Source organism: Lycium barbarum, chromosome 11 (genome assembly GCF_019175385.1).
Source record: "Lycium barbarum isolate Lr01 chromosome 11, ASM1917538v2, whole genome shotgun sequence".
NCBI classification, from domain to species: Eukaryota; Viridiplantae; Streptophyta; class Magnoliopsida; order Solanales; family Solanaceae; genus Lycium; species Lycium barbarum.
In genome coordinates this window covers 25,860,160-25,887,703 of record NC_083347.1, presented here as the reverse complement: position 1 = coordinate 25,887,703, position 27,544 = coordinate 25,860,160, and the positions used below count along the sequence as shown (strand labels likewise).

Here is a 27,544-nt window from a genome sequence, read left to right as displayed (position 1 = left end):
TGGAAGCAAGTGCATGTCTTTGTGGTGATGAATATAAAACATAATAGAGAGAGCTACTCCCTTTTTTTCTTCTTGTTCTTCAATAAACATTATCTCCATTCTACACAAAAGTGAAGTATGAATTTGTGCATTAATTTCTATCTATCCGTCCACGGTACAAAGTATGCACTCATGGTGGTTCACAAATGAAATTACACTTCAAAACTCGAAAGAGTAGTAAATGCCATCATTCAATATCATTAGACCCTCCAAACAATGAAGGTCAATTTGAAGGAAATGTATTTTTGCCTTGCATGTAACACAGTATCTATCCAAGATGGTTCAATTATGCATCTTATCATTTCCCATGCTGAGCCACCAGTAAAGGAAGAGTGAGGGTCAGCTGTCCAAATTGGTCAATCAGTGATAGTGAAATTAACAGCTTCATATTAATAATATGATCTCTCAGAAACAGAGAAAGGTAGAGCGTAAGCTCTGTCCAATGTCAATGATTATCTACTAAATAGATCAACATTCTTCTTATTGTTGGCTCTAGAATTAGCAGGAAGGAAGCTGCTTAGTGGACCTAAACTTGTGCAATTGTCATACTGAACGGTCATTTCAACTTGACAGTATATTTTATTTAGAGACTCGAATTATAGCCCGTTCCAATTTAAGCACTTGAAATACATAATAGAGTGTTTCTATTACACACTTCTAGCTCAAATTATGGACTAGTTTTTGCGTGTGTTCTCAAACATTCATTACGTAGATAATTGATCGTATGTAATATGTTGCCTCCTTTAATTTTACATCAGAATCAATTGGAATAGGTCTGAGATTTTACGACTTAATGGGTGCTTGAGAACATGTGTAGAAGCTTTTCTAAAATTTGATTCAGAATTGTCTAATAGAAGCACTTGATCAATGCGTAATCAAAACAGACCGTAATTCGAGCGTCTAAATGAAATTTACTAACAGCTTTAAAGAAGTGTCGATGTTTTCGCCAAAAAAAAAAAAATCACCCCTTCCTTCCCTTCATCATGTTGAATGTTTGCTCGACCTTTAGTCTGATTTGCACGTTTTTCCAATAGTGAGATTGTCCCGGTTGTCATTTCTTCACCAGGGGATGAGATTCCCTACAATGTTACTACTATCATTTGCCCTATCTTCACAAGAACTTCGTTAGGTGGATGCATTGCTACCAGTTAAGTGTATTGGTAGGGCGAGTAGAACATGACTAATCATCAAGATTGCCCTTTAAAATACTTTAAATGGCGCATAGATCTTGTGAGTTTATTCATATTGCTTGTGCGTGGTATCATGAACAATAAAAGTCAAACGATACAATTTATCAAAACATTTTATTAATATGTAGTATAATACCATATAACACGATACGTCATAAAATGATTGTAATAACCATCAAAAGTCCAAACAAGCTCGTTAAAAACGTGCATGCATTGATATTGGACCAAAAGTCAATTATCACAATAATTTCGACTGGGAAAAAGTACAGCACAAGGACCACCTCTACGCCTGAGGACCATGGAAATATTACCACTATTCTGACCTATACCACTTATTATGCCTGCCTTGACAGTCTCATCCCCTATACATATATTTCGAAACCTTTCAAAACGTAGCATATACACAGAGAGAATGGCTGTGTCGGAAGTGGAGAGCAAAGAGTGGTAACTTGCTAGTTATGCACCAACTGGTATTCCCAATTCTGACCATCTTAAGCTACGCACTGTAAATTTATCGCTAGGAGCAGATTCCATCCCAGATATACACGTGGCTCTCCAAATCATCTATCTCTCCATACAGGTGCGCTCTATTGAGTGGCCTCCACGATGGCCACTCTCTTCCCCAAATCCCACTTGGCCAAGTTAATTTACTATCTTCTCACCATTAAGTTTTTGAAAGGAATGGTTCGTGAATAGCGAGAATAGTGCCTGTTTTTTAATGAAAAATAACGATGTTATAGCAGTATTTTGCTTTCAAAACGTAGCATATACATGGTATGCATGCTCTTTCGAAACGTAATGTATACATATTGTATGCGCGCACATACAATAACCATGTATATATACTTATACACTTTATATACACCGATAGTAGATACACAATACACGCGCATACAAGAATTGTGATTTGTGCCTACAATTTTAGGGGTACATGTATTCCCCTATAAAATATAAAAAATTATAGCTATGTTTAAAATTATTTAAAAGTACCGCTATAAAATGTAATTATGAAGCATAATCGGTTACATTATGTAATTTTTCGTGAGTAACTTACAAATATAGCGAAGAAGAAATAGCTGTTTTCCTGTTTCCAGTTAAATGTATAGCTCTAGTATGCTGATTTTTTTTTTTTTTTTTTTTTTAACATTATGTATAATTCTAGTATTCTGATATATATCAATATACAATGGAAATTGCAGGTGATAAAATCAATTGGAATGGGGAAGGTGATTAGATCTAAGGACACCAAATATTCAGAGGAAGAGATAGTGATTATCCATTTTTGCCCTGTTGCTGAATTTGTTGTTATACCTTCTAATTTGCTTCAGAAGGTTAATCCTACCGCTTGGATTACGTTGCCCGATTATTTTAGTTGCTTAGGTATGTTATACCCTCAAACTTGCACCAAATTTTATTTAGACATTCGAATTATGTCTTGTTCCAATTGAGCACCTGAACAGATGATAAAATATTCATAGTAGATACTTTCGATTGGAATTTTAAAATTCTTTTTGCGTGTTTGTTCTCAAATGTTCAATACATAGCTAAGTATGCACTTAAAAAATGTCACCTTAGTTAATTATACGAATCGGTCTCAATAAGCATAAAATCTTAGGCATGTTACAATTGAGGATGATGTGTATAATTAAAGGATATGATATATTTTAAGGGCTGAAGTGACTAAAACACCCCTAAACTTTACAGGAATTGCAACTTTAGTCCCCAAACTATTGACGCACTTCAAAAACTTAACACCCTTGAGCTTGGCTAACTGAATTTTAATTCACCCATGCGTTGCCCTGCCACATCAAGTGGAATGTACTCGCTATCCACTTGGCATTTTCGTCCTATGTGTGCTCCACGTAGATAAATTATTTTTAAAAAAATGGTAAAACTAAATTATTTTATTTTATAAAAAATCTAAAGCAATGGATTTTTTTTTTTAAAATCTGGAAAATTTGATTTTTTTTTTAACAAAGCTGGAAAAGTAGATTTTTAATTAAAATATCTTTAAAAGATGGATTTAAAAAAAATTGAAAACTTGATATTTTTTTAAAAAGTGTCCTGAAAAATCCAGATTTTCATGATTCTTTTGGGACACTTCTTTAAAAAAGAACTCGAAAACAGTTGATAAAAACTGGATTTTTATAAAAATATGGAAAAAGTGATTTTTTTTTTAAATGTGGAAAACCCCTTTTTTTAAAAGAAAATAACCCTAGTAAATTAGAATATTTTTTAAATCTAGAAAAAAATTGTTAGTTTTCCACTTTATTCTTAAAAAAAGTCAGTATTCCAGATTTTAAAAAGGTCCAGGTTTTTAATTAAAAATTCAATTTTCCATATTTTTTTTTAGAAAAACGGGTTTATTTCAGTTTTCCAAATTTTAAAAAAATATAGGTTTTGAAATAAAAAAAATCAATTTTCCAGTTTTTTTAAGAAAATTCAGTTTTCCAGATTTAAAAAGTTCAACTCCAGATTTATTTTAAAAAAATGGGTTTTCCACATTTAAAAAAAAATAGTTTTTCAGATTTAAAAAAAAAATATACTTTTTAATAGAGGAAGGTGCTGATTTAGATGTTGGCATAGGAAAAAAAATTAAAGAAATGTAAAAAAAAATTGATTTTTTTTAAAAAGGCTGATGTGGAGCCTCCCACGGGCCTGAAAGTGTTTGTGCACACTTGCTTTGCCATGTGGAAACGCGGGGGTGAAATAAAATCTAGTTATCCAAGCTTAGGGGTGTCTTGAAGTGCATCAATAGTTTGGAGACAAAAGTTGCAATTCATGCCAAATTTAGGGGTGCTTTAGTCACTTCAGCCTATTTTAAATGATTAACTTATTTATGTAGTGGACATTTGAGAACACACGCAGAAAAAAATTAAAATTTGAACCGAAAGTGTCACTTTATCATGTTTTCAGGTGCTCAATTAAAAAAAAACAATAATTTAAATGTCTAAATAATATTTATTAGCAAGTTTTAAGAGTTGTCTATGTATTAAACCTTTTTTACTATGTGTTAGTTTAAGTGATGTAATTGGAAATAACCGTAAAGTAATTTATTTATTTTACTGTTGTGTAATAGGAATGTCTGGTCCAACTACGTGGGTGGGCATACAAAAGATAGGAAATGCAAAAGAAGGATCAAATGTTTACATATCGGCAGCATCAAGAGGAATTGGAATCATAGCTGGACAACTAGCCAAACTTAAAGGCTGTCGAGTTGTTGGAAGTGTAGGCTCAGATGAAACGGTATTATTGGTGCTACAAAGTTATCACAATTTTTTTTGTTCCACCGGTATACACATTGGAGCTCCTTTACATTCGAATTCGCGCTGCATAGGGTCCCATTCGAGGGAAAGCGCTCCATATAAATGACTTTTCGTATCCAGAGGTCGAACCCGAGACCTCTGATTAAGGGAGAAGCATCCGTTAGGTGATTATTACAATTGTTTAACCTTAAAATGGAGAACAATTAAATTTATGCGTGACGCCAAAGATATGTGGCTAAATTCAATTAGAGATTAAATTGCGAGATAAGTCAATAAGTAGATAAAGAAGCAGATCTGACCAAATATTAGTTATGTCCGGCCTCGGGTATAGAAACCGAGGTCGATACCCTCTGTTGAGTACTTACACGATGAATAGTAAAGATGAACTTAGGAACAAATGGGAATGGTTTCAAAGGATTCTTATTATTTTCTGATATGAACTCTTTCACTCTTTCTGTTGCCAGCCCCCTACAATGGATGGGAACCTCCTCTTTATCTAGTAGAGGCGTCCCAACCCTAGTACAATTCTAAATAAAGGAAAGAAATCTGGTGACAGCTGTTGCCGAGATCGACGCCGAAATATCCGGTTGAGGGCGGATATTTCGGTCTTCTCCTAATGGCAATTAACCGCCCTTCCTTTATCGCCTCATCCCAGATCGAGCTTGAAGCCTCGTTCCCGACGAGCCGGTCATATCGTGTCCGAGCATAACCATGACAACGGGAAACCGAGCATGTCCGTATCCTCGATTTTACCCGTATACAGATAGTCCCCCCATTTCCCGAGGTAAAATTATTGACGGCGGGGAATGGACCTAAATAAAGCTGAACAGCCGCCTCCAATTACCTAGGACAAGACCTTCCAGTCAAAATCTTACTATGCCCGATGCTAGGTCATCATTACCCAGCCGCCAAATCCTTTTGGGATTCCTCCTTGTGTCAGAGTCCTTGATACGCTACAGGACCTCTTGATTCTCTTTCTATATAAAGCCCATGTATTCTTCCTTTTCCATGCATCTGCACTTCTTCAAATCTTACTTTGCTCCTCCTCAAAAACCTTCTGCGATTCCCGAATTGAGCTCGTAGTAATCCTCGGATTTTCAATCTTCCTTCATCAGGGCGTGACTATTTACTGTTAAGAAAAACCTTCCACGAACATGTCTCTCGTCCCATTATTGACTCAAGGTGAAGATCAGCACTCGTTTACACCATCAACAGGAGCCGCTGGTTCTGATAGGGAGCTAGAATCTCTTGCTGCTAGTATTCTCCCGTCGGGTCTTATCTATACGAACGACTGTAAAATTCTTCACCATTTTGATTCGGTGTAGAACTTTGAGTCTTGTATTAATGATGGCGCCATTACCGTAGTCAGGGAAGATTGCAACTTAGGCGCAGATGTTGATGTTCGCCCTGTTGGGGACGGTGTGAAAATAAATCACCACATTGTCGGTTATTCGTTGTCATACATGCCATAGGGTTCACTCTCCCTGTTCATCGAGTGATCGAGGATTTCTGTTGCGGGTATCGAATATGTATCGGGCAGATCGCTTCACAGGTCTGGAAACTTGTGTATTGTATTGAGAAGTTGGCTAATGTGGCCGGAGTCGCCTTCACCCTTCACCATTTGCTTCACATATATGTACCTCGGGTGATCCGAGGGGGAATTGTTCATATAGTTCCCAGGGGAAGTCGAAGCCTGATCGACCCCGAAGACGATTATGACCGAGGGTGGCTCCATCGGTTTGTGATGATATGCACAACTCAACTTCATCGACCATCGTCTGCCGATTTTCTTGAGGTGTGGAACCCCTCACCAAATCCGGTTGAACCAAAGGTTGTTACGGCTAATTTTGAATGGGTGATCGCCCTTCTCCGAGCTTCTCGTAGCGTAGGACGTTCTTGGAGAAGGATGGCACCCGAAGGGTGGAAAGGCAAAGACCATGGTAATTTCCTAATTTGATCATTTCGACCCTCATTTCCTTGTATTATGTCTCAACCCAATGTATTTGATTTTCAGGACTTGAGACGAGGAGGGCTTCCAAGGGAAAGTTGGTAGTCGAGGATGTTGTTCGGGGAAGAAGAGCATCTGCGCCACCGAGGGCACCTGGGTGCAGAGAGACTGGAACCTTCCCAGTTAGGCATTCGGGGGTCGGATCTCGGGTTCGAACCCGTCATATCATGGAGACCCGTCGAGAAATGCCTTTTGGCAAAACTCCGCCGACAATAGTACTTGATGAAGAAGATCTACCGGGGCCGAATATCCCCGGTTCATCCGCCTCCGGTGCAAGTCATGGGGATATCTAATCGGTATCACGCTTCATCGTCGCATCTCGTGGAATAGGCTAAATATCTCAACCTTCGACTTGCTAGGTCGGTTAAGGGTGTTGTTGTTTTACTTTAATTTTCTAATTAGTAGCAGTAGAGTAGGGCTTCTCCCGTTTTTCCTGTTATACTGATGTATCCGACATAGTCGGAATTTTATGGAATGGAACAACTTTTAATGGGAATTTGCGAATTGGTTTTTATTGGACTTGATTGAGCATTCTGTATGCGTTGGTTATACCTGAATCTTTGTATATGTATTGCAATATTCGATCAATAATCTATTATTCTATAATTCACAAAAATTCGAAATGTTTTGCTACCGGCTGCCATGTTCGAACATTTTATTCAAAACTCGACCGTAATTGGTTGGAGACCACATTTTTTGTGATCGATACAGAAGCTTTACTTAATCATAGTGGTATTCGTGTGAGAGCCCGACCTAGGTCTCATCGGAAGGCCGACCTGCTTAAATATGATCTGTTAATCGAGTGGTCGTCCCGGTTCCTTCTCGCGTACGCTCCCCATGGTTGGATATGATCAAGGTCACATCCGTCACATCCGTCTGACATCAGAACGTGTCGAGACCCTGTTGGCTCTAAAGACGGCTATGGAAGGCAAACTGTCTCGGCCTCACTCTATAAAAACAAGTTTTCCCTTTCATTTTTCACTTTCTGACTTTTACCAAAAAGAGTTTTACTTTCGTGCGCGTTGATCCTCATATCTTCAAACCTTCATACCTTCATATCTTCTTATCAGTCTCCTACTCAATCTTCAAACCTTCATTCAAACCTTCTTATCTTCATACTTCTGAAATGACGAGCAAATCTTCAAAGGCTAAAACCAGTGAGACCTCATCGGCTTTAAAACCGAAGCCAGTACTGACTGACTTCATTCCTCAAGATTGCTCGACCATCCGGGATTTCAAGTTCGAGAAACCCTATCAATAAGGGGATTGAGGTGTCGAAATATCAGTTTATTTGTGCACGATACCCCAGAGTAAACTCGAGCAGGTCAAGGTCGATTGTGAGTGGAAAGGTAAGGAGGTCGTTATTCCCGACCAGGATGAAGCCATAACGACCTACATGGAAGGGTATTTAAGTGTTTATACCTATCCTTTCACATTTAGCACACTCGATCCCGTGGTAGTGGATTTCTGCAAACGGTATGAGATTACCCTCGGCCAAATTCATCCGTTATTTTGGAGGATCGTTGTGCTCCTCCGTTATTTCACTTCAAACGTGAATGCTCCATTCATAGTGCACCATCTACTCCGGCTATATAGTCCCCGTGCACCCTCTGTTGAGTACTTACATGATGAATAGTAAAGATGAACTTAGGAATAAATGGGAATGGTTTCAAAGGATTTTTATTATTTTCTGATATGAACTCTTTCACTCTTTCTGTTGCCAGCCCCCTACAATGGATGGGAACCTCCTCTTTATCTAGTAGAGGAGTCCCAACCCTAGTACAATTCTAAATAAAGGAAAGAAATCTGGTGACAGCTGTTGTCGAGATCAATGCCGAAATATCCGGTTGAGGGTGGATATTTCGGTCTTCTCCTTATGGCAATTAACTGCCCTTCCTTTATCGCCTCATCCCAGATCAAGCTTGAAGCCTCGTTCCCGACGAGCCGGTCATATCATGCCCGAGCATAATCATGACAACGAGAAACCGAACATGTCCGTATCCTCGGTTTTACCCGTATACAACAATATCTTTACGAACCAGAGATAGATATTATTGGTGCTAAACCCACCAAATAATTTATATGATTGTTTGATACTACTATACTAGTCGTAAGAATTACTTAGATACTTCTTTTTCTCTAACTAAAGAATTGGTTTAATAGATATGTACCCCAATAATTTTTTGTCGGTGAACAAGTTGTACCGCGCGAGATTTTAATATTTTGTTGATAGTCGTATGGTTTATTAGGATTAAAAAAAAAGAAGAAGGGATATTTGGAGTATATAGGAGTATGAAACATCTATTTGATTTTACACTGGATAAATTGGGTACAAACTTTTTTTTTTAGTGTTTTGTCTCGAGATTAGTACGTAAATTCGAGATTGTTATTCCACATTAAGCACGGTGTAAAAAATAATGTCATAATTGTGACAGAGATAATTCTGAAATTGCTAATAGCGAAAGTAAAAGTTCAACCTAACGTATGATAAAATAATTATGTATTTTATAGTAAAGTTATTATCCTTTATGGCACAAATCAAACGACCACCACCAAAACTTATAGTTTGAAACTTTTTCTCTCAAATAGGTTAAATTTTACACCTAATTAAAACAGCTGCAGAAGTTGTTTTGGGCAAGATTTCTTGAGATAACTCGGTCAAAATTTGTCTTGTCTAGTGGACTTAAGTAACTTGTAACATGAATTTTCGTTGAATTTTATTTTCTTTTTGTAGGTGAAGCTGTTGAAAGAAGAATTTGGGTATGATGATGCTTTTAATTACCGTATAGAGACAGATTATGATGCTGCATTAAGCAAGTAAATTTTTTTTGCTTCATCCTTTTTTTTTGGGTCCTTCTATCTTTTTACCTTTTCTGGTACTAAATTTTTTTATATTCCTTGGGCTATTTTTTCAGATATTACTTACTCACGTTATCACTATTTCTTACAGATATTTCCCTGATGGAATTGATGTGTATTTTGACAATGTTGGTGGTAAAATGCTTGAGGCTGTCATTAATCATGTCAATCACGGAGCTCATATTGCACTTTGTGGGATGATATCAGAGTACGATAAGGTACTTTGTTCGTATAATCATTTGGTATTCGAAATTCATTGATATGCCATTTCCTTTTTGTCTTTTTTAAATTAAAAATGAACTATACTAAACGAAAATAAAGATTGGTCTTTGTAGGTTTGGAAAGAAAGAGAAGAAGTTTGGAATTTATTGAACATAGTGGGTAAAGAAGTTATGATGAAAGGGTTCCTATTATAATCACTTTGAAGATTTCATAAAGGAGATGGAAGTTCACTTGAAAGAGGGCAAAATAAAGTCCAAACACAAAATTTACGATGATATTGAGAGCTTTTTGGAGAGTTTAATATCTCTATTTTCTAGCTCTAATGTTGGAAAAGCAATTCTTCATGTTAGTACTTCTTAAACTACTTCCCCCTTCAATTATCCTTGGAATAAGAACAAGAAAACGACAATATTTGTATCTATTTATGCTTGTTAACTATGCTAATTTGTCCTTTTTATGGAAATGTTACATGACGTGTATAAGAGGAGATATAAGAAAGGGTGATTAAGTTTGTGTTGATTTGCATTGATTAAAAAGAAGATCGATGGTTGTGACATATGTTGAGTCTCTAATATCCTTGAATGCTTTCTCTTTTTAATTATTAAGTCATCCTGTGGTGGTAGGGTTTGATATTGATCCTCAGTACCCATCTTGTGTTGGGTTAAAAGCTCAAACATATTCTTAACATGGTGCGATATTATTCGTTTTAAGCTAAACTTGCACTGTCTAGGCCTCACACCATTAAAAGTATCCCACACTTTATAAATAGGTTACTTTTCTTTTAACCTACCAATGTCGGACATTGTTCACATACATTCAACAATCTCCTCCTTGAATTAAGTTCAACATGACTCGTCATCATTCATGGGCTAATTTAGAGATTAATTGTGTGTCACCCACATCAATTAAGTATTTATGGCCACCAAAATTCACTAGCTTATGTGTATGCATAGTTGAAGCTACAGGTAAGTAGCAAACCGGTCCATAGTTAGGCAAAGGCAATAAGCCTTATGCCATCACTCTGTCATCTTCATACTCATCTCGTTGGATCATGGCTCTGATACTAATTGTTGGGTTATAACAGTCCAAAGATACTCTAAACATTGTGTGATATTGTTTGTTTTAGGTCATACCCACACGATTTTACGCAAAAAAGTCTCACTCCATTAAGAGTATCCAACGTTTTATAACTAACTTACTTTTCTTTTCAGTTACCAATATGAGACATTAATTACGCACTGTACTTTTATATTAAGAACCAAAAAGTTAAAAAGGGAACATAAAAAGGAACCTCCTCAAAAACAATATGCATATCCAACTAAATACAATTTGGATGCAAGTGCATGTCTTTATGGGGTATGTTATATAGACATGAACAAAAACATGATAGAGAGGAGTGCTTTGTTTTTTGTTGTCCAATAAATATTGTCTCCATTCTGTACAAAAGTGAAGTATGAATCTGTGGACTAAATTCTACCTATCCCTACAAAGTATGCATTTATTGTGTTTCATAGATGAAATCAGTCTTCTTCCTCGTCACAACTCGATATAGTGATAAATGTCATCCATTATTATTCTTAATACCTTCAATTTGATGGGGAAGTTCCAAAAAATTATTGTCTAATAATCCTGTTAAGCCATATGATTAGCAGCTCGACTGGGCCTTTTGTTCCTTTGTTGTAAGTCATTGCACTAATTTCTTGATTTCTTGTACCTCGTTCGTGGACAGAGTTCACCAGACATAAAAGCGCATGTTTTGTCCTTAAAATGGTCCGGTCTTTAATTTTTTTCCCTTTAGCAACCGCTGGGGCATAAGTTCTTTAGTAATTGAAGACATGTCAAGGTATAACTGGTGAGATATTATGATATGAAAATTTAAACTTATACCCTACAATTTTTTTATTTTTTTATGAGGGCCATAAATTAAAGACCAGCACAACATAAGGACAAAATTTACAAAGTGTAAATTTCTTTATGCCTATATCCTTTCTCTTGCACCAAATGAGTCCATAAGGCAGTTGTCTTAATTTGCCCTAGCCCAATTTCTTGAAACCTAGCCCCAAATCTAGAGAGTAAGCAAATATATCGCTGCTGATCCTAGGTACTCCACAATTCCACTTGCAACGCCCTTCTTTGTTTATCTTGACATAGTGAATAGGTGGATCAGTCCAATTAACTAGTTTGACGTCTCTTGCCTCCCAAATTAAAATTGATCAGTGTTGAATGATGTTATCCAAGTGTTACTAACCTTTAACTTACTGCGAAATTGGTGAATGATTAGCTTAAAAGAAAGCAAACGAACGTAAGCTATGAAGAATTTGCATATATTCTCTTTGATCTCAAACTCTTTGTTGTGTTTCTCTTTTACACGTCATTTAAGAAAACATTAAATAAAAGAGTTTTTTTGGAACTATTTCACCATATTTATATTTTAAGATTGAAATGTTTGTAGTTTTCAAGAACAATTACTACTAAGGATAAAATGAAAAAAAAAATACGTAATTAATCATGTCTTGAAAATAAAAAATAAAAAATAATTTGAGATAACTAATTTTAGTAATCGCGACAAATAATTTGAGATGGTAGAAATATATTAAAGCAAAGCATTACTAGATTGTTGACGCGGGAGATTCGTTTTTGACGTCGTACATGATGTGCAAATGAGCAATTGAAGTTCAACGATATTATATGATACTACGTACAACGGTACAAGCATTACACAAGGCACGATGTGTTAGTTCCAACTTCCAGATTTTTTAAAATTAACCTGCACTTTTTAATTTTAAAAATCTATAAATCATCGAACATTATTAAAAGATATAAGTTTATATATTGAAATTGTGCCGACATTCTCAGATGCTTGCATCCATTGTTAATTAGTATCTTGTTTAAGACAAAATTCCTCCATTTAGTGCATTTGGAGTACACTATTTTTTTCTTCCCTTATAATTACACAGTTTCCACATTTTAAATTGGCTATCAACAGCGTTACAGCCGCATATAAAGCATGGAACACTAACACAGGGTGCAAGTGTGTGTATATAAATAATACGATAAATATAATTAATAAAATTATGGTCGTAGAGAGTTGTGATGAACTTGATTAACGAGCTATCAACATTTGCCCCTCTGTTCGAGAATAAACTGATCGTTGCACTTGATTAAAATATACTTTGCCCAAGAATTTTTACATCTTTTAACTACTCCTTATTTTCAATTCTTTTTATATTTTTTATGAATAGGGGATCTAAGAAAACACATTGAACAAGCTGTTGTGTTGCGTGTTTATGTTTTGGTCTTACTGTTGCGTGTTTGGCATGCCACCATTTTCCTTCGAATAGTTTCTTATTACCTTATTTTCTAAAAATTATATATATACATGGTTTAGCTCGAAATATGTCTTTTTCATTTCTTGTCTTCGGCTATTTTCTAATCAAAGAAATCAGCCGGTTTAGGCAGTACAAATTTCTTTCTTTCTTATTTTTTTTCTTTAATTAGTTTATAAATAATCTCTTCTAAAGTATTTTTAAATTTTAGCATGGCTTCTAGTTAAAGGTAGTAATTTTCTCATGGATAATGACTTCGATAATTCGTTGCATGTTTTCTAAAATAAATTTCAAGAAAACCGTTAATATATGGCTGCCAATCATTCGACCTTGTGTAAAAGGGTAACAACTTCATGTCAGAAATTAAAATATTCACTTAAACATGAATACTACAACAACAACAACAACATACCCAGTGAATCCCACGGTGTGGGGTCTGGGGAGGGTAGAGTGTACGCAGACCTTACTCCCACCTTAGGTAGGGTGGTTGTTTCCGGAAGACCCTCGGCTCAAGAAAAAGCATAAGAAAGGTCAGATAGGGACAAACAAATCAAAGCAATTATGAAAATGAAAATAATGAAAGTAAATAAGCCATTATAAACCAACAGATACTCGCAGAAATCAAGAGACAAGAAACTATAGAGCAATATAACTACTCGTAAGAAAGGATAAACGCGACTACCTACTAGTCTTCTACCCTAATATGAGTCCTCCATACCCTCCTATCTAAGGTCATGTCCTCGGTAAGCAGGAAATGTGCCATGTCCTGTTTAATCACTTCCCCCCAATACTTCTTCGGCCTACCTCTACCTCTTCTGAAACCGTCGCTAGTCAGCCTCTCGCACCTCCGCACTGGGGCATTCACATCTCTCTGCATCACATGCCCAAACCATCTTGTCTTCCACTAAGGCTACTCCAACCTTGTCTCGGATGACTCCATTCCTAATCCTATCGCTACTAGTGTGCCCACACATCCATCACAGCATTCTCATTTCCGCCACTTTCATCTTCTGAACATGAGATTTCTTGACTGGCCAACACTCCGCCCCATACAACATAGTTGGTCTAACCACCACTTTGTAGAACTTGCCTTTAAGTTTTGGTGGCACCTTCTTGTCACACAACACTCCGGAGGCAAGCCTCTATTTCATCCACCCTGCACCAGTACGGTGTGTGACATCATCATCAATCTCCCTATTTCCTTGTATAATAAACCCAAGACACTTGAAACTATCTTTCTTCTGTATGACCTGGGTGCCAAGCTTCACTTCCACGTCAGCCTCATGCACTATATCACTGAACTTGCACTCCAAGTACTCTGTCTTGGTCCTACTCAACTTGAACCCTTTAGACTTCAGAGTTTGTCTCCAAACCTCCAGCTTAGCGTTAACTCCGCTGCGAGACTCGTCAATCAGGACCGTGTCATCCGCAAATAACATACACTATGGCACCTCACCTTGAACTTGCCGCGTCAATCCATCAATCACCAAGGAGAATAAAAATGGGCTAAGAGCTGATCTCTGGTGCAACCCCATCATCACTGGGAAGTGCTCGGAGTCTCCTCCCATAGTCCTTACCCTGATCTTGGTCCCATTATACATGTCCTTGATCGCCCTAATGTACGCCACACACTTAAACATGAATATCGAAGATTTATAGTTTACTATACCTTTTCTTGTTTGGTCAACTATTGTAGTGGTCAATATTCTCAAGAGGAGCTTCATTTTCATTGCACTTTACGGGAATTACTTTGAAATGATTGCTTGATTTTAAGAAAACATTTTCACATGTTAAATAAAAAAATATAGTCGTTAAGTACCAATTTCCGACTATGCAACTTTTATTTTAGAGATAAAATATGTTGTCCTTCAACGTCGGATTTGTGTCAATTGAAGTGTACCTATAAGAGTCAACTAACTTTGGGTCAACCATCAATATTAATCACTAAAAAATGAAGATTATTTGAGTTGTCCTCAGTCAAAGGTAATCTTGTTCAATATGTTGGCCCTCAAATATTCCAAGTGCGTTTGGTTATTGACCATTTGCATATGCTTCTTTAATTTTTCTTTCATTCTTTTTTGTTTCTTCCGGTCAATCGTTTTCTTATTTATCTTCCTTTGTTGTAAGCTGTATCCTCTTTCTATTGTTTATTAAAAGACATAAATCCAAATTGTAATATCAAGTTAAGAGCTGCCACTATTTTCACCTCCCTATGAAAAACAAAAAACTTCAGTTTGAAATCATAAAATAAATTTATCTTATGCCATGTAAATTATATCACCTTACATATCCTGCATGTTCTTGATCAGAAAAAGGTATTTTCTTCTTAGCATAGTTTGACTCATCTATCCTATGCTTGCATTCATTCTCGTTGAAATCCACCTTTCCCTACAAATCAAATAACAAAAAAAGGTTACTAGAAAGATAACCTCCATGTACAAATCACAAAAAGTCATCCTGTTTTTTTTTTAGATGCATTCTACAATTTCTATTCATTTTCTTGAAGAAATGAGAGTTTGAAAACTAATATACGATTAAGTCAATCCAGTTCTTATTCTTTAGAACACTTGTTACCGGAGTTATTTAAGAATAAAAATTCATCTTCTTTTAAATGTGAAATTCGAGAATTATCTAAACATCATCATCCCCTCCCCCCTCCCCCCTTCCAGGCATATAGAATGAAACAATTAGGCTATCAGTAATGTTACGTAAAAAGTGGTGTAAATATTTTATGACGATCACACACTGTTAAGCTAGATATATCAACCAATGGATAAATCAATAACGAAGGAATTCTTCGGATATGTTACAATGGTTGAGGCACAACTTCAGGAACGAACTAGAATATTATGAATGGTAATAGTAACGAGTACTTTAATGAAACCTTAGGGGATTTCTTTTCGGAAAAAAGGGATGATGTCAGGACCCAAACCGAAGGGCCACGACGGCCGCCTAGGCCCTACCAGCCAAGCACTGTTAAACATACTTTCATATCATAATCATAAACAAGAGTGGACTCCGAGGGTCATCAGATGGAAATCTGCTAAATCATAAGAGAAATATGTTGAAAAGGGAATGAGATCGAAAAGACATACTATAGAACTATGCTGGACAAAACTGTGCAAGCTGACAATGCCATCATGAAATACTATACAACAAAAATATAGGCTGAGAGGGCCATACAACGTCTAACTAAACCATGACTATCTACAAGCCTCTACTGAAGTATATGACATAATAAGGTTGGGACAGGGCCCCGCCATACCCGTATGCACACAAAAGTATAACGTACCAAAAACACAAAAGCAACTCAAGAACAAGAGGAGTGCTCCAATATCAGTTGAACAGTAACCTACAGGGGCGGATCGTCAACCTGTCTGCCTGAACCTGCATGCATGAAACGCAGCGCCGCCAGAAAAGGGACGTCAGTAAGGACAAAATATTGAGTATGTAAGGCACGAGAGTAACATAAAAGTACATAGGATGAAATGAATGCAACCTTCTGTATGTCAGAACTGTCTCTGAGGGCCAATGATATGCATAAATACTGTGCATGCATGCATGCATAGGGGTCATACATATATATGTGTATAATGCCCGTCAAGCCTCTATGGGCATCCCATCGTATCATATCAGCCTCTGTAGGCATCATCATCATCATTAAGTGACCAGCTGATCAGGTGATAGTGCGTATATAACGTCATCGCCTTGCCCATACCTATATATATATATATATAAAAAAAAATTACGCGTATATAACGCCTGAAGGTTCATGGGTCTGTACACACACATATATATAATGTAATGCATGAATATGATAAGAGTACATCCTGAACTTGTCGGAGTGACGTAAGGTCGTTATACCTCCAAACATCATTATGAGATAGCATTTTCATCAAGAAGAGACTCTATGAATCATACTGAATCTGATGAAAGACTTACTGAAAACAAACTTATAGAACATGAATCAACATGGAATATCCGAGAAAATGATCAAAATGGTCCTTAATGTATGAGGGTTGGATTGTTTTGGTCCTTGATATATTCACTTGATTGAAATAGTCCTTGATGTTTGGAGAAAATGATCAAAATGGTCCTTAATGTATGAGGGTTGGATTGTTTTGGTCCTTGATATATTCACTTGATTGAAATAGTCCTTGATGTATGCAAAATGTGGATGGTTTTGGTCCTAAATCCTAAATATAATGCCGTAACATTATTCAAATGTTTGACACAAAAAATCCATCAAATGTAAGTGATTTTTTTTTAATTTTTTTAATTTTTACTTTTTTATTATTTTTATTTTTAAAATGTATTATTCTTTTTATATTATTTATTTTTCATTTTCTTTCTTTTCATTCCCAACCTTTACTTCTTATGATTCCATGTAATTGCTCGTATTTTTTTATTTTATTCATTTAGCATAACCGTGTTATTATTCTAATATTTGAAACTACACCTCTTAATATTGAAAAGAATGAGTTATTAACAAACTTGACATATAACGGGTGACGTTATTAAAGTAGAATTTCATTGTGAATGGGGTTATAAACTTATATTTTTCCTTTCTTTTGAATTATTTACTTAAGTTACGTTGAAACTTACTTATGTAATGTTATGAATAATACTCATATGTCAAATTCTAACATTACATAAGTAAGTTTCAACGCAACTTAAGTAAATAATTCAAAAGAAAGGAAAAATATAAGTTTATAATAACACGGTTATGCTAACACGGTTATGCTAAATGAATAAAATAAAAAAATATGAGAAATTACATGGAATCATAAGAAGTAAAGGTTGGGAATGAAAAGAAAGAAAATGAAAAATAAATAATATAAAAAGAATAATACATTTTAATTCTGAGGGCCATCGGACTGGGGTAAAACCCTGAATTAACCGTGGTGCACTTGCGGGAAACTCCTTGCCGAGGACTTGTGCACCCCCGGAATTAGTCGGGGCTCAAAGAGACCCGGACAGCCGGTGCTTAATAAAAAATAAAAAATACATTTTAAAAATAAAAATAATAAAAAAGTAAAAATAGAAAAAAAAAAAAAAAACACTTACATTTGATGGATTTTTTGTGTCAAACATTTGAATAATGTTACGGCATTATATTTAGGATTTAGGACCAAAACCATCAACATTTTGCATACATCAAGGACTATTTCAATCAAGTGAATATATCAAGGACCAAAACAATCCAACCCTCATACATTAAGGACCATTTTGATCATTTTCTCTGGAATATCCCTAGCTATTAAGAATAGAATTAATCATTGTGGAGTAGCGTTATGTTTACGTTTCGTTCATAAGAATCATGCCAAAAGAAAGAAAGTTAGCCTTAACATACATCAAGTCGTCAATAAAATCCCACAATGAAACTGTCAAGTAGTATTTCAATCTCCTTAGTCACTATAATACACCTAGCAGCCAACAACAACCTCATATAAGTCTTTTTAATTCCACATCACTACTCACCCAAACATTTACATCAAAACAGCCAAATATACGCTTCGTATACAATACTTATACACTTTTTCTTCCAATCATACCAAGTATAACATCCTCAATGCAATCTTAACACCAACTACTATCCTTACCACAAAGTTTTAGCTTAAAAACATACTTACAACATGACTCAAGTTAGATTACATCTCAACACAAACTCGAATTCAAGTTTGAACATTTCTTCCAACTCCTTTCTCTCCAAATCTAGCATAACCATTATATAAACTCATAAACATGGAGTTAGGATAGATCTTACCTCAAAACTCAAGAATACATCAATTCCAAGAGTCCTCACCTTGAAGTATCCTCTAAAACCACTACCAAGAGGAGAAACAAGCTTCCACAATCACTTTAGGACCTTTAAATACTTGATTTCCTCTTTTGATCCTTGATTTCACTTAGAAGTTGATTGGATATGATGGAGAGGGCTTTCTAGAATGTTGGAGATCGGGGGAAGTGGACCAAATCCGATAAAAGATAATTATATGAAATATATTAAAAAAAAAAACAACTGCAGCCGACTTAAAAATATGGTCACAAGTACACGGACCGTATTTTCAAATATGGTCCGTATCTTGGATCGTAATTCTCAAGCTGAAAATCCCACTTTTTGTCTAAGGAAATATGGTCCGTATTTCCAAAATATGGTCCATATTTTTCACTTCCCAAAATCAATTCCGACAAAACGTATTCTCTTCGATTCGTTCATCCTCTAATCCTTCCAACACATGCCAATCATGAACTTAAACCTTCGTATACTCTAGATGAACGTCTAATCACATATAACCTCGAAGATCACTCCGCTTTCCGAATCTATAGCAACCAACTCATGAGAAAACTTAACGTATAAAAGTACGGGGTCTAACAAATGATACATCAAAGTTCCTATCCAAATATCCACCAACGAAATATGATATCTAAAAGGAAAAATAAACATCTCTTAGCAGTTGCAAGGGCATTACACTATTCACTAATAATATTAAGGTTAAAAGAATGATATGGCATTTTAGAGTTTTCAAAACCAGGAAGTTATTTCACATAGACCTCCTTTTCAATGAATCCATTTAAACTGAACTTTGAGTATCCATATGAAATAATTTAATACCTTTATATATTAATTAACATATTGATTGAGTGATTCTACGGATAAACATTAAATTTTGTTGAAGTATCTAATTGAGACAAGTGCTAGTTGAAGTGTCTAAAAATGAAAAATTGTGTCAAAATGAAGAATTAATGAACATCATTAATGACAACAAAACATTGAGATTTTTATATCAAACCCAAGCACATAACCAACATATTGATCCCACAACCTAGCTAATTAATTTTAACTAGACATGACAACTAACAACACAATACTAGGTAATAAAGAAAGCATTAAAGTCTTACAATGAAAAAAAAAGAAGACAAAAGATGAAGAATATTCTCCTCAAAAGCTTCAAATTAAAGATATGAAGTATTCAATGCTACTAAGTGGTGGACACTTTTCAGAACAAGATGACCCGTAAAAATACTAGCTAGACTATTTATAATAATTCAAAAAAACTCGAAAATAATTCTGATAAAAATGCCCTTTAGTGTTACATGCGGCCCGCATGTTGAGAGTAGATTGCATATGCGGTCTGCATGTCGGAACCCAGCCTTTTTATGTTGGGATTAGAGTTTTAAGGCCTCCGTCTATCTTGGGTAGCGGTCCGCATATTGAATCTGCAGGCCGCATCTTGGAGCAACATGTCGATCCTCAGAATATACCATAATCTTCCAACAGACGTTTGGGATGTTGTCCACATGTCACTTCAGAATGTTGACTTTCAGGACTACTCATATACTTCAAAAGACGCTGGACGTGTGGCTCGCATGTGAGATATGTAGTCTGCATGTAGGTCCATATGTCAGCTTTCAGGTATCTTCTTTTCAGCCTCCACTTGAGCTTCACTTGCGATCCATATATTTAGAATACGATTGTATATCATCCAAAAGAGAGCACTTTGTGTATTTTTCCTTTTTTCTACCATTTAACCTCAAAATCCCTACAACACAATAATTAACATAAGAAACAACACAAAATACGTTTAAAGAACATTTAAAAGCTTATGTAAATGAAATAAAATGTGTGATAATTTCATTGACATGAGTAATAAAGGGAATACATGTAGAGTAAAGGAATTGGTACAATGTTCGAACCTTCTTCCTAAGGAATCCACATGGAAGATCATGATTTTATCAAAGACAAGTTTCCAGGTTTTATTGATAATTCTTGAGGACAAAAACAATTTGAAGGGGTCGAGCTTACCCAAATAATACTAACAAATAGAAAAAGAATAAATAACTCACCCAAGACAAAATATCCAATGTTCACTTCATCATTAGCATCCAGGAACATATAGTCACGAGATAATTAAGTCTATGGATCACTTTCTTTTGATGGATAAATTCAACGCCTCCAGTAACTCTTTGAAATGGCAGGAAAAAAAACCTCCTTCTCTATCTTCTCTTCCAATCTAGGATGAAGGTGCTAAAGATAACAAATAATAAAAATATGTGAGAAATTTTATCTTACAATAATAGTTTGAAACTAATTTAACTTTACAAACTCTTACGCATAGTTTCATTCCAACAAATAAAGTTTTTGTTGCCTCGCCCATCATCTCATATTCTGATGATGATTCCATATCGGGAACATCATCTTTAATCCAACACTAGAAATTAAAAAATATTTTTTTAAAAAAATTGTTGCGCTCCAATACGAAAGAAGAATAAAGCAGTATTTTAAACAGCATCGAAGTAGCGAATTGAACGTTGTTACAAGAATTTAGTAATGTCGGAACAGCTTTGGTTTTCTTACGAGGAAAGGTTTGTTACACTCTTTTCCTAACTTAGAATATAGTTTCACAACAAATGTGCTCATTTAAGATTAATTGACAATAAGAATTTGACATAACATGTTTCTATATTAACTCTTTACTTATTAAGCAAGAAACATAGAAATGTAACAATATTAATTTAGTTTACCGACTTTAGTGAAAATATCATGTTTGGAAAATATTTAGGTGAAGTTGAAAAAACAAGTATTTGAAGTTAAAGAAATATTTAAAAATTGAATTTTGTTTGGATATGAATTTCACTTGGAAAAAAATCAAAGTTTTGTGTGTAATTCATAATTTCACTTGAAATACTCCTTAAACCAGTTTTTGAACACCAAATGCTCTATTTCAAGTTGAAGTTAATATAATGGACATCATTTTAACCAATCATTAATTTAAAATAATATACACTACTTGCAAATAATATCTATAACCAAAACGCTTCTAATCACAAACATTACCTAAAACAATTGTGTAACGATCCATTTGGTCGTAATAGTTCTTTCGGTGTTTTCGCCCATTCCCGAGCATTTATTAGCTTGCTTTTGACCCGAGGGGACCGTTGATATGCTTCCTGGGGTGTCTAGACCGAATTCGGGCAACTTCGGTGAAAACATAGGCTTAAAGTGAATAATAGTTGACCCAAAGTTGACTTTTGGGCAAACAAATCTTTTTTAGAATTCCACCGATTCCGAGAGATCCAGATGGTCGATTAGAACTTGTATGTGTATTTGGTTCGTTTCCCAATGCATTCGGATGCATTTCAGGGCTTAGGATGGGAAATTGAAATTAAGGCATCGGGAGTTGACTCGGTCAACGAGAACCCCGTTGGGAATTTAGAGACCACGAGCGCGTTCACAACGTAATTTAGTGAGGGTTTGTATGTTTGTTTTATGAGTCGATGGCCTCGGGAACAACCCGAGATTTCGATTGAAGACTTAGAAAAAAATGGAGGGTGGGGGAGGGGGTGATTCTGGTGTCTGGTGTCCGCAATGGCGGCACCAGAGCCACCCCACCGGCACTGCTGTGGCGGTGTGATGACCGTTGGGCGGTCATGTGTGATGTTGGCCGTACTGCTGTAGCGGTATCTCAGCCGCCGTAGCGGCGCTGCTGCAGCAGCATCTCTACCGCCGTGGCGGTGACGGGCAGTTATTTTTCATTAGATGTGTCTTAAATAAGTCCTAGACCCTCATTATTTCTCATCTCGATATTTGAGCTTAGGGAAACTGTTCTTGGAGATAATTTGAAGAAATTCTTGGAGGTAAAACTTGCCTAATCCTCTACTCTTTCTTAATCACAATCATCTTAGATTTCCCCATTCCCTTTAACAATCCCTTAGAGATGAAATTTGAGAGAGGGTTTTGGAAGAACATTTCCCTAGATTATTAATGATAAATTGGTGATGTTCTAGTTAGATATTGACTAATCTAAGCTTATTAAGCATATATCGTCCACTTTTAGCATTGAATTTCGGAATCAAAGACTTAGGGTTTATACCCAATTTAGGGGTTTTTGCTTGAAATCAGATTTAGGCCAACCTTTGATTTAAATCAACAATTAATGGTTGGGTTATGATCACCTAATACTTAATTTGGTATTTTACCCCTGAATTTCCCGTTTTGCCCTTGTGGGCCCGTTTCCCTTAAATTCAAGGGTTAAAGTTGACCTAATTGATATCATAGCACTATTAGTATCATTCTTCATGATTTCTATTACAGAATTCTATTATACTTAGACTGCTTTGGTTCTGAGCTTTAGTGGAAGGGCAAGGCAAAATAGTGACTTGTTGATGTTGCAATTTGGAGTCCAGGTAGGTTATGGTTTACCTTTGGTGAGACTTCGTATAGCGAATCACATATTTAGAGTATAATGTCGAAGCCAGCATGTGAACCTTCGGGTATGAAGTTGGGATGGATGTTGCCTTAGGTTGGGCCCTGATGTGTGTTGGGACTAGCCACCCCGTTATGTGTGCTTTGATTGTGTGATTGTGTTGGCTTGATGCCATGTGTAGTTGGTAGATATCGAATTCTGTCTTATTGTCTTGATTTAGATAGAATTGACATACCGTTGTTGGTATTGGTACTTGTATATATTGTTGGTGTACCCACTGCTGGTATTGTGATGTAACACGTGATTGGCATACCTCGTTGTGGTACTTGTGATGTTGAACTTGATTGTTGATGATTGACATATGCATTGCATGCATTCTCTCATATTGCATGGCCGATATCTGATGATGATCTGGTATCGCTGATTGAGCGAAATTGATATTTGATAAACTCTTTTACTTGAGTGATTGTGAAAAGGCCGATGTCTGAAGATCCATTCTGGAATCGTTGGTTATATGAAACTGATATTTTGATGAACTCTTTTACTTGAATGATTGTGAGAAGGCCGATGTCCGAGGTTCAATTTTGGAATCGTTGATTGTGTGAACCTGATATTTGACAGACTCTTTTACTTGAGTGACTGTGAGGTGGCCGATGTCCGATGAACTATTTCGGGCATCGTTGTTGCATGGCCGATTTCGATGTTATCCCGGAATCGTTGTTAGTGCATGGCCTCCGCGGGTCCCCAGGGTGGTGCCGGTGAGACTCTTCCTGTGAGCAATTAGCCAAGGTCCAGTCTGTCTATTGGGCAAAGATCCGGGACGGGTGGCACTTAGACTTCGCGAGTCATGCGGGGTTGTGCTGCCGAGACGACGATATTTCCATCCGGAGCACATGTGTACACCTCATTTGCATGGCATGGCATCGCATTCATACCATTATTGCATTGCATTGCATTAAGACTTGATTGAGATGTTATGATGATTCTGTTTTGATGATTGGATTGTGATGATTCAATTGTGGTGATGGGATTAGATCGGATATACTCGGACTTGGCATATTTGGGTTAGATGCTTACGTAGGTGATGACGGATACTCGGTTGCGATTTTATTGTCTCATGCTCGGTTGGTTTATTTGCTTATCTGCTTTATTTTCTGAATTGTGTTAACTATGCTTAGTCGGTCGATGATGCATACCAGTACTGTTGTTTGTACTGTCCTGCACTTGATGCATTCTTTCATGTAGAGTACCAGGTCAGATCTACTTCTCTGACCCGTGGCTGATCGACTCTTTAGCTTCCACTCGAGTTTCCAGGGTAAGCATGGCGTCCGCTGACCTTGAAGACTTCCCTATTATATGTCTTACTTTTATTCCAGAGACATAGATATTATGTATTAGTACTTCCAGATTGTATTATTCTCCCTAGACGCTCTTGTATCATTCAGACTAGACCCTGGGCGTATTTACTATCTTCCGCACCACTAAAAAAGAAAACCAAAACACTTCATTCTCATAAAACACATCATCATTAAGACAAATTGCAGCTTGTCAACAGATATTCAAGCATATAGTCAAACCATAAGAAACAATCTGAATTAGAAAATTTAAGGGGAAAAGAATGGTTACAGTGAAACCAAACTGAATCGGACCCAAGGCAACAATCATAACACAAGCAAGACCTGAGATTGAACAATCATAACAAAAGAAAGGTACAAAATTTATTTCCATTCCCATACCAATCAAAATTAATGAACATTAATGAACCACCATTCATTAACGTTGCACATGACATGATCAACTTGATTGAAGGTCCGACTCTGGTTTCAGTTGCTTAATTTCCTAGCAACGAAGGATTTCCTAGACTCAGTAAGATTACACTCATAGGAACCACAGATGCTAAATTATGGATTCGCTTCTGGATTTGCCTGTCTTATTGACAAATTGCCAATGCAATGCCTTCCCATATCAGTAAGCAGCAGAGGAAAAAAGGGGTTTTGAGCACAATGAGGATACCGCATTGTTTTCCTTTCAATTTCTGATGAAGACAAAACAGTTTTCTACTAGGAGTACTAGCTTTCTGGATTCTTTCGAAAAAATTGGTTTCTCAAAACTTAACCAACATTTTCATAAGGTATACCATCGACTTGCAATGCGTAATACATGTATCATAATTTTCTTCAGTGGATCTATTATTGAAACATCACTATAACTTGAATCTTGTAAAACCAAAAATAAAGATCAAGCATAAAAATGAGATAGGAGCCGGATCCCCGTTTCGTAGTCTAACAAACAAAATATGAAAAATAAAAAGAAGCTTACGTAGGTCTGCTTAGCCCGTTCGTCACACCAATCATCTGGATCATTAGCGTTTGCCTTCTTCTTCACGTGAGTGATCTTGAACGCCTCATCTTGAGGCACTGGCGTCCCCCGTTTTAGTTCCTGCAAAAGAATAAGTAAATGATAATACTAAAAGAAAATAAAGTAAATTCACAATCCTTCAAGTAGAGTTAATGTAGACTTGCCAGCTTCCTCCTCACGGCCTCTTGACTCATAGCCCCACTAGTGTGTAGGGAGCCACCCTTCGTCGAATTTCTAGCCTTCTTCCCTATGTCACTCAGTTGTAAGAATCTTTCATTAGTTGCCCAGTAATGAAGTAGCTTGTTATAGTTTTCAGGAAGGATCCACCCAGGCTTCTTGTTAGATTGACGAACCCTTCCTAACATGTCACATAGTAAGCACTGAGCTTTCTTCTTGAAGTTTTGAGCCATCTGCGTCTCATGTTCCGGGCGCCAGACACATTTGTCCTGCAACGAAAAGTAAATGAGTTTATTAATAAGGAATCGATCAATATAAGTGGATTGTGTAAATAAAAATAAGCATATACCTTAAAGGTAAAATAGATTTGTCTCTGGCGATTTGGTGACATCTGGCCCCAAGTAGGTGAGTCTTTAAATAGTTTTTGTATGTCTTCTGTAAGGAGAGATGAAGCTTTGTCCGGTAACCAACTATCAAAAATATAAAATTAAACACTTAGTAAAGCTTCTTTAATCGTTTTCCTTTGAAGAAAATATATGTTAATCAGCCCTAGGCATCATGCCTAGTGCTGATTAAAATATGAAGAAAAAAAAAATTACCCGTATCCCACAGGCTCGACGATGAGTCATAAGATTCAAGCTGTGGAGCACTTACACCTCCAGGTAAGTCATTCGCAGCAGGAGTGTCAGGCACAGAACTACTTGCTCGAAGGTCAGGACCTGTAATCTCGTACTGTTCCGTAGATGATGAAGAGTGATGTGATGCAGTCGGACTGGGAGTGGCCATAGGACTACCACTAGACGAAGCCCGCTGAGACCCGGAAGTATACCGAGTGAAGCCCTGTGGGGTAGCATAACCTAGTGTGGACATCATCGAGGGGCTCTGGGGAGGCACCTCAGTAAAGCCCTGGCGTGGATCCATATAGGGCCGACCAAAGTTGTACGGAGGTGGAAGACTATATGCAATGCCATTCATGAGGGGATCATGAGGCAATGGAGCGCCGCGTGGTAGGAGACATGGCGACGGGCTTCTATCTCTAATCGCAAGGTTTTCTGGTGGTCTCCGGGGAACCGCTGTCTCTTTAGCCTTCTTTGTTTTCTTACCCCTCTTTTCACCTGCCATCTACACAATAATATATGTAAGTATCGCAAATATAAATTAATAGAAAAGGGACAGTAACATGGCAGTAACATTTTAAGAGACTAAATCTTCAAGTTATCTTTCATGTTAAACACTTAAACCTTCATATTTTATCCTACAGAGTTACATTTTAGAACCTTAAACATTACTCACATTTTTTCCCTTTTGTAATTCTGTACTGTGTTGTTTTTAGAGGTTAGAAGGCATTTTGCATCACTGATTGCAGATACAAAGAAATGATGTTGGAACAGCTTAACTGCAGCAATAGCAAAAGGATTTAAGTGGTTCTGATGCCCTTAATGTTTCAGCTTTTATGATAGGACTCAAGTCTTATCCTTTAGTTAAACTCTCCTTTTCTTTCATATAAGGCTACTTAATTATACTTTAACATGTACCAGGTCCTTAACTATAAGAATGAGACAAATACACAGGCAGATATACATATAGCTCTCATGCAGACAATAACTCAAAGAAATGAATGAAAGATACTGCAGAATCCATGCTTTTGATTTCAATGGAATCATGGACAAATGGATGTACAAGAAATTCAGATGGTTTTAAATGGCTTTATTGATTTCAGCACTCATTCATAATCAACATTTATAACTTAAGACTCCTACTCAGTCAAAAGTGCAACAAAGTAGCTCAGGCATTTTATTGGCATTTTGCTACTGCAGATGCTGGCATTTAGTTGCCATTTTGCTACTGCAGAAGCCTCAGGAATCTTAACCTCAGTTGTCAAGAACATGTT

General features: G+C 36.5%; 1 protein-coding gene and 1 pseudogene across 1 annotated transcript; one reads left to right on the top strand and one right to left on the bottom strand.

Moving 5' to 3' along the window:
* Positions 1-1,641: 1,641 nt before the first annotated feature.
* Positions 1,642-10,140, top strand: LOC132618025 ((+)-pulegone reductase-like; annotated as a pseudogene).
* Positions 10,141-15,093: 4,953 nt separating this feature from the next.
* Positions 15,094-26,775, bottom strand: LOC132619604 (uncharacterized). Its single transcript, XM_060334457.1, has 6 exons — positions 26,264-26,775; positions 26,003-26,123; positions 25,641-25,922; positions 25,438-25,557; positions 15,197-15,298; positions 15,094-15,120 (listed from the first exon to the last, which is right to left on the bottom strand). Exons 1-6 carry the CDS (start codon positions 26,773-26,775, stop codon positions 15,094-15,096), a joined length of 1,164 nt encoding a protein of 387 aa, XP_060190440.1.
* Between the last annotated feature and the right edge of the window lie 769 nt (positions 26,776-27,544).